This window comes from Pteropus vampyrus, unplaced genomic scaffold (genome assembly GCF_000151845.1).
Source record: "Pteropus vampyrus isolate Shadow unplaced genomic scaffold, Pvam_2.0 Scaffold194, whole genome shotgun sequence".
NCBI classification, from domain to species: domain Eukaryota; kingdom Metazoa; phylum Chordata; class Mammalia; order Chiroptera; family Pteropodidae; genus Pteropus; species Pteropus vampyrus.
The window spans coordinates 1,100,566-1,109,623 of NW_011888975.1; the positions used below are offsets into that span (position 1 = coordinate 1,100,566).

At 42.4% G+C, this 9,058-nt stretch overlaps 1 protein-coding gene across 4 annotated transcripts in view; it reads right to left on the bottom strand.

Annotated features, from left to right (window-relative positions):
• Positions 1-9,058, bottom strand: part of DNM3 (dynamin 3) — a 412,790-nt gene that overhangs the window by 323,490 nt on the left and 80,242 nt on the right. For all 4 annotated transcript variants that reach the window (XM_011371704.2, XM_011371705.2, XM_023537572.1 and 1 more), the window contains exons 3-4: positions 2,195-2,344; positions 887-1,090 (exon numbers count right to left, since the gene is read on the bottom strand). In XM_011371704.2, coding sequence (XP_011370006.1) covers positions 887-1,090; positions 2,195-2,344 — 354 coding nt within the window. The remainder of the gene's footprint in view (positions 1-886; positions 1,091-2,194; positions 2,345-9,058) is intronic.

The window sequence follows — 9,058 nt, forward strand, 5'->3', positions numbered from 1 at the left end:
CGACCACAAACGCACCGTGTGGCTGCAGGCACGTTATTCAACACTGTACGTCACCCGAATAGACTTCCTCACCCCAAAACAGGACCTCACCCCAACCGACCTCACGTTACGCCGGTGAAACCAAAACCAAAGCCTGTAGGAGCACATTGAAAAGTTAGGGCCACGCTACAGGGGAGAATAGACGGAAGACATCATATAATTCTGATGACCAGGAGTTTTAAACTTTTAAATAGTACAGCCGTTCCTCTTGAAGTTTTACTAAAAATTCTCATTCAGTCGGTAAAAACATTTTTCACAAATCATGCAAAAGATAAGCTTGGGCTTTGTCTAGTCTCAAATTCGTGACATTCTATATATACTGAGAGAATGAATAATTCATCATGAAACTTGCATTAATATAAAACATACATAAATATTTCCCAGCATTGTAGTAATATTTATTTTGTAAAAGCTTCTATTTTGAATATCATTAGGCAAATAATTTAATATTAATTTATCGACATAAACTGCCTTCCCAAGTATATATTTAAATACACCAAGTCCAGCTCAGGTGAAAATGGCCTGAATTTGGTACAAAGTGCAGACTAAGGGGACTGTCTGAATTCTACACCCGAAATTTTACTGACTTTAAAGTAAGTAGTTCAGGAAGATTAGAAATGTCTATTTTCTTAGATCTCCTTAATCTTACATTTATTTACATAGGTTTAGACTACATTTTCTACTTATTTTTCTTTCGGTGTCTTAACTAAAAAAGCTCTAACAATATCAACGACGGCTAATTTACTTAATAATGAACTCAAGTTATGAGAATTTGTGTTACCTTAAAACATACCCAACTCCGGTATTTTCCACGAATTCCCTTCCATCTTCGGGGCCGCAAACTCACCTTGAGGATCCACATCTTTAGCTAGCTTCAGCGCGTCTGAGTTTGCGAGATCGGTGTTGGCTGGGGTGACAGCTAAAATCAGACAGTTCTCCCGCGTGATGAACTGCATAATCATTTCTCTGATCTGATGCTCGATGTCGGCTGGCTGGTCCCCCACGGGCACTTTCGTAATTCCAGGTAGGTCGATAAGGGTTAGATTTAACACTATGTGGGAAAGAAAAAAAAAAAGTCTCACAGCCACCTTCAGTGCTAAAAGATATCCACAATGCGGAATCATCTGTCACTTTAGTGACAATAAAACAAGATCGGCCTTATATACTGTAAATCTGAATAACCCCGATTCATGCATGTAGAATAGAAAGAATACAAAATGGCTTTGCAATTTTTCTCTATTTTTATGATACGATTGTGCTATGCCAAATGATCGTTGTAACACGATTTCAAAGGCAGTGATTTGCACGCCTAACAGTTTTCCCAGAGGGCTGTCATATCCACGCCTACGGACTCATAATCAAAGCACTGAACATTACGCATATGTGCTGTCTGCCAGTCTCGTACAGCACATGGCCTTCACAGGGGTAAGTTCTCAGGGCCAGACGTGTGCTTCCCTTCAAGCCCATCGTATGTGATTTACAGAGATTAACCACTTAGCCTATCAGAGAGCTGTGTGAGCTACACGGCCAGCCTCACGGAGCGGGAAACACCCCCCGACTCAGCGTTGGCACCGAGTCTTCTTAGGATGTCATAACTGACCTTGTGTCATTCATGCTCTGTTTGAAAAGCAATAGAGCTGGATAAAATCTGCCTCGCTAAAAATATAGTCAGAATTGAGACTATTCCACATCACACACCATGACTGCTTATCTAAATTCTAAGTTGCTGCTGATAGTCTGGAAAACAAAGCACAGCTGAATCCTCAGGAAGAGAATAAATAAGGCTGCAAAAAAATCCGATAGGCGAAGACGCAACCACAAGACCACGACCTCTAAGGTTTTGGCAAAGACTGAAGATATTAAAAATGGACGTTTTCATGCATACCTCTTTCGGATTTACAGTAAACATAAAAGAAATGTTTTTAATGACTTACTCAATTCTGATCTTTTGAAAAGTCATTTCCTCCTGCCTCCCCATAAAAATAAATACTCGAGCTCTTTGGGATATACCGCTTACGGTAGTATCCAAACATTGCCCTAGAAATGCGGTACTTTTTTTGAGAGAACAAACTATCTTCCATACAAATAATGCATATTAATTAATGTGCTAAAACATTTTGAGGGTAAGAATTTGGAATTTTGTTATTTAACTCACCGTGTGGGGAATAGACTCGTAAATTAATGGGTATGGAGGAAATGCCTTTATTCACTCCGGTCACTCGATCTGTTTCGGCTTCAATCTCATGGCGAACTTCGTCAAAATCTGTAAATTTTTTCCCTTTGCAATGCAGAAATTCAGCATATTCTACAAAAGACAAATTAACACAACCTAAAATTCACGCGCTCTTGCAATAATTATAAGGAAACAATGTTTCTTTAATTACAAGTCACGGTGTCCAATATTGTCTCTTAAACCATCGAAATGAGAAAACACAGCAGCTACTAAGAAGCACAGCTAATACTTTAGAAACACTAAAGGTACTTACTACAAATGCTAAGGACGCTAGATCTGCTAATTTTCAGATAAGCGCTTAAGGTCAATAAGTAGTCCTTAAGCCATCTTGCCTATTAAATAATCTGAAGAGAAATGTGGTCCTCCAAATGATAAAACATACAACAACATTTGACTGTCAAAGAAGTTAGATCTAGGGTATGCACAAAACCTGCCTACGAACCCTATGAGCATGTCCTTTTCAACATCGCCACTTTATTATGATGAAATGCTAAGTTATATCAATATAGGTTCAAAAGGCAAGCATATGTAGAAACAAAGGTTGCTTAATTCTTTAAAGAAAAATAATATACAGAATATTTTAGCTTTACGATATACTGTTCAAAAAAACTACACCAAGGAAAAACTCTAAAATAACTATACAATAAGCAGAAAATTCATTATTTAAATTTCAGTAACATCCTAGTAACTGTTGACTATCAATTTCTATAGCTTCTTCCAGAGATATCAGGCGTATAATAAACAACACAACTCATAAAGGAAGTTGAAACTATTGAGCCTAAAAAATGTATTATAATTTTAACAAGGGGACCAGTCTTAAACATTTTAGTTTCTCCAATAACTAGTTGCACAATTGCTCTACCTGATTTAGACCAAGGCTAAGAGTCTTGGGCCCAGATACTAGCCGAGATTATTGGTGGCCTTTCTACCATTCCCGACCATACACATGTAACCTTCACCCACTATGGCAAGGCCAATAGGGGGACAACTGTAAGATGTGGTCCCCTGTCTTCAAGTAGCTTAGCAGCGGCTTGGGAGCTAAAGATTATGTCACAGAGGAAAAAGTTAACACAGGCAGCAAGAAATAAGTGCTGATGTGCATTTAAAATGAAAGGAAAGGTAGAGCCAGTAGAGATGATGGCTTCAAGCTACAGTGAGAAAGGGCCACCAAATCTGGGGCAGGCTGTCATCCAGCCTCTGCTTGGACCCAGCCACTGACGAGAAGCTGGGGCTTCGATCTCTGTGGAAATGGTTATTAACACTGGTATGGAATTTACTGGCTTATCATATTCCATTGGTCCAACTTTTGCCCCCTAGAGCTACTCAAGCACAGTCCCCCTCCACGTGAAAAGGCCGGGACTGGCCTGGGTGCCACCTTCCTGGACCTCCCTCACCAACTGCCCTGCTGATCTGATCCCGGCTCTGGCCTCCTGTGGCAGTGCAGCTGCCAGGCCCCGGCCCTAGCCACCCAGGGCTGGAAAGGTCACAAGCTCTTGAAGTGGACCGGCCAGCTTCCGCTTTAATTTACTAAGAGCTGTAATGACCAATTTTTCAAAACTTTAACTGACAGAGGATTTATTTAATTTCTGTTTTTCCTGTCAATGTGCATGGGTGTAAATATTTGTCTATCTTTGTTTCTCCACATAATTACATGTGCACTTTCTGGAAAATGGCACGCTAAGACTCTAAAAGCTCATTCCTCAATGGTAGAAGTACACACAGCACTGACGTGTCACTAGGCCTCAGAATCTGGTCTCAAGAGATTGCTGCATCATTTGACGTGCTCTGTTTTGATTGGAACATAAATTCTCAGAAGATGGAGTCTATCTTTACCCACAGAAAACAAAAAGTAATAAGTAAAAACAAGTCAAATAATTTAGAAGATAAGAAATTGTACTTTTTAACTCAATATAGTCTGTGGAAAACGCACACTTGAGGATTTACGGCTACCATAATTATTACTTTCTTAGAATTAATGAGCATTGGATCAAGGCTACGCTTCGATCAATAATTCAAGTAACACAATTGTGGCTTCTCTTGTGGCCACTAGATGGCGCCGACTTGCTTTCTCCGTTGGAAACTCATGCCCTTCAAGAAGGTTGTAAAAGATGCCATTTGTAAATTAGATTTAAATTCATCCTGGACTCCCGAAAATGCGTTTAACTTAAAACTGAGAGTGTAGAATTGCGCAGGCCCATCTCAAACCTTTGTGTCTTTTTAAGGATAAGGTCTCTAGGAATTCAGATAGATGTAGGGACGTATGCATTCATATATTTATTCGACTAATGTTTATTGAGCTCCTTCTTGCTCCTTCTCTCTGTTTTAGAAATTGGAGATGTAGCAGAGGGTAAAAAATAAGTCTCTAGCCTCATGAGGCTTAAATTATAGAGAGAAGAAACAGTAAACAATGTGTGTGTCAGATAAGCGCTATGAAGAAAATTAAACAGTTATGGGGATATTAAACGCTGGGGGAAATGGGGCACTTTGATATATGCTGTGGTTGAGAAAGGCTTCTCAGATATGATAAAGTGACATTTGAGCCAAGACTCAGGAAGGGATGGGAGCGAGCCATGCTTTTACATAAGAGCACCCCGGCAGAGTGCCTGAGGCTGACGTGCGCTTGGCACACTGGAGCAAAAGCGAGAGGGCCAGTGTGCCAGCAGCACGGGGCACGCAGAGGAAGGAAGTGTGAGCTGAGGTCAGGGCTGTGGCACAGACCTGGATTGTGTAGAGGCGACGGGACATGTTAAGGACTTTGATTTTACTCTGAGTAAAAGGTAGACCACTTGAAGGGTTTGGGATAGAAGAGCATGATATGACCCAGGCTTGAAATAAATAACTGTGGCTGCTGTGTTGAGAATGGACAATGAAGAGAAAGAGGAAGCTGGCTATTGGGATGATGGAGGTGAGAGATGATGGGGCTTGGACCAGGGTAGCAGCAGCGGAAGATGTGGTTCAATTCTAATGTATTTGAAGAAAAAGATGGATGAAAGGTGGGATATGGGAGAAAGAGAGAGGTCAGGAGAACTTCAAGGAGTTTTTGACTTCGGCAAGGGGAAGAATTTTGAAATAGAAAAGACTGAAAGGAAGAGGTTGGAGGGATGGGAGTCGGGAATCAGGAGTCTAGTTAGGGACCTAGGAAGCTTGCGGTGCCCATACGCACCCACAGAATCACTGTGAAGGCCAAGGGCTACACCGCTGCAGGAGATATCGTCCACATTCAGTCATCTGTTAGGTGGAGGTTTGTCTGAAACTTCCAGAAGATGGCAGTCGAGTGCTTGAGGAAAAGGGCAGCTTTTTCTAATTAGCACAAAAATGCCTTCAGGGCTGGGCATGTGAGAGTCTCATCTAGGGAGAAGTCTACGCTAGAAACGTATATATTTGGAATTCATTAAAGTCAGCCAAGTAGATGAGGCCACGAAGTGAGAGGGAGATAGGGAAGAGGTCACGGCAGCAGAACCTGGGTTTTCTAATGTTTAGAGGTGATAAGGTGGAGGTTGAGCAAGAGCGGTCAAGAAGATAGGAGAGCACCCAAAGCCAAGAGGGTGCTTCGCGAAGGAGGGAGACCTTCCACTCCAGCTGATACTGTTGTCACGTCAGGCAGGACGAGAACTAAGACTGAACCACAGAATCAGGCAATTCGAGGGTCCTTCGGGAGGTTGACAAGAGCTATTACAGTGGAGGGAGGCGGGTGGTAGGTAGCCTGCTTGGAATAGATTTAAGAGCGAACGGGAGGAGAGGAAGTAGAGACTGATTGGAGAGAATTCTTTCGAGGAGTTCTGTTGTAGGGAGGAGGAGGAGGGCAGCTAGAGAGGGATGGGAAGTCAGGGAGGGTTTTACAAAGACGGGGGAATTAACAGCATGTTCATAGGTTGGTGGTATGAATCCAGCACTAGGGGGAAGGAGACGATGCAGAAATGAGAAGGGACAAGTGCTGAGCGACGTCTTAAGGAAGACAGGACAGGAGGCATTGGACAGGAAGATGCCAGCCAATCCACGGAACAGGAGGAAACAGGACGCGGAGCACTGATGAGACAAAGCGGGGGGAAGTGACGTTGGTGAGAGCATGTGAAATTCATCAGGTGACAGTTAGGGTTTCTTGTATTTATCTAAAAACTTCTCTATATATTCTCACTGCTTAGACCCTACAAATACTATTATTTCTACCACAAAATACATCACAACCATACACACGTGCACACACACACACTCACTGAGTGATCCTAGATGAGTGACCTAAGAGGAAGGGGAGCAGGGATGTCACCTTGGGTCTAATCTATGTCCATCACTGGGATTCAAACCTCCTGGCAAATCAGAAGAACTAACAGGACAGCGGGATGTTGTGATGTATAATAACAAATATGTATTTGGCCTTCATCCCAGTTCCTGGCACAGAGTTCCCAAAACCCTTGGAATTTCCTAAGTGAGGAGAGATAATGGTCTTTTGTTATGTGAATAGGGTGACTTTTGGAAATCACCTAAGGAAGGAGGCTGGTTGCCAGGAGAACCAACCTTATGATTGGGGGGTTGGAACTTTCAGTCTCAGCAACCACCCCCACTCCCAGGGAGGGGAGAGAGTCTGGAGATCAAGTTCAATTGCCAGTGGCCAATGACTTAATCAATAATGCCTATACAATGAAGCCTCCATAAAAACCCAAAAGAGCAGAGTTCAGAAAGTTTCCAGGTTGGCAAACGCATGGACATGAGTGGCATGCCAGGAGAGGGCCTGGAAGCTCTGCGTCCCTTCCCACACACCGCGCCCTGTGCATCTCTTCCATCTGGCTGTTCCTGAGTTGTATCCTTTTAAAATAAATTGGCAGTCTAGTAAATATAATGTTTTTCTGAGTTTTGTGAGCCATTTTAGCAAATTAATGGAACCTGAGAAGGAGGGTGTGGGAACCTCTGACTTACAATCCGTCATTCAGAAGTACGGGTAACAAACTGGGTTTGCAGCTGGCATTCTGAGTTGGAAGGGATCGACTGGAACCTCCAATTTGTATCCAGTCAGTCAGAAGCCCAGGTAACGGCCTGGGCTTATGACTGGTGGCTGAAATCGGGGTGGGGCGCAGGGGCAGGGGTGGGGCACAGGGACAGTCTGGCAAGACTGAGTCCTCAACCTGAGGAATCTCATGCTGCCTATGTCAGAATTGAGCTGCATTGCAGGACAACCACCTGGTGTCCAAGAATTGCTTGTTGGTAAAAGGAACACCCCAGGACCCCACCACAGTGAAATTGGGTACCGGAACTTAAAGAGGCAGGAGCTACAAAATCCTTTTTCTATGGTCCCAAAGAGCCTCCTGGGAAGTCATTCATCCTTCAGAATAGGCTGAACTAGCTGATCAATAACTAGGCTTTTTAAGAGCTAACAAATGTGCATCTTCTGAGACTTTTAGACTATGGTAAATGAATACGTCTGAAGGTCTAACGAATCTCATCTACGGGTTCTAAGATATCTTTCCCACAGAAAGGGACAGTCTCCAGTGGCACAAGCTCTCTTGGTACGTTCTTGGTGTTCCTTTCATTCTAAATGCTTGGTAGTTGGCCACATGAAATGATGCTTTTTCAGACAATTCCAGGCTTCCATCCGGGATCAATCTAAATAGTAATTAAATTTCTTAGGCACAAGTTCGTATAAAAGATGTTGGCTATGTGCATATAAGCACGGAAACCCTGATAATGCATCCATGAAATTCTATTTCGTATCACTATAACCTGTCTTGCTGAAATTCATGTATGTTTTCAGTTTTACAAAATAAGATTCTTAGTTTTAAAAATCTTTCCTGTTTCCTCAATGTTAAAAATAACCTACACTGGAAGCGAAGATTAAGATACATTTATATATCAAAGAATGATTTGGTGGGGGGAAGAGGGTATTTAAAAATCAGAGCTATCACTCTATTTCATTTTTATTTCCCTGTAAAACGTTTTAGCGCTGTCATTTCTACTGATCGTGAAAAACAAATGACTCTGGGTTAAACAACTGACAAATTGTTTGAGAGAAGGATGATGTGGTTTATGCCTGGGCAACGTTCCAATCATCTGTGAAAAGCACAGCATGACCATAAGAATTTAAATATTTCCAAGATGCCCCTTCCATGGGGAAAAACATGCATATGTTTCAATTAATCAAGGTTAAGCGGAAAGGAATAATTAAGGAGCACATGCATGTAACCTCTTGCCAGCTTTTAGTCTGAGAACTGGAATCTCCAATACTTTTTAGCTGGAGTCTCGTTTCTGAAATGTTTTAATAGCAGTGTTTTGTAAGCACAGGGCTCACAATGAAAATAGAATGCATGAGCTACACAAACAGGGAACTGTTTCCACTGCAACGAGCTGGATTCACTGGCTGTAAAAGCATCTAGGTATGACTACAGTGAAAAACACGCTTCCTCAAAGGCAGAGGCTACATTTGACCCAGCTGTGTTTCCCTGATGCCTAGCATACTTAAAGAACATCTGTAGATTTCTTCCTTCTTTAAAGCAGTCCACTGTGCCTACCATCGAGCAACACATTTTGAAAAACAAAATGAGCCTTCGCGTCATTCCAAATTGAAGGCAAGATCCTAGAACTGTGGTCAAGTAAGAAGCAGGGCGAGGCGGATATGAATTATATAGGCCCGGATATGAGGCAGAACGCAGTTGTGTCACTGAGGGAAACAGGGAAAGTCTAGCAATCAGAAAAAAAAAAAAAGAAGAAGAAGAAGAGGAAATCTAAGGAAGCAAACAATTAAGCCGAGCGGGAAGCCCAGCGGAGGCTGAAAAATAGAGGTCTCGGTGGGAGGGTCGA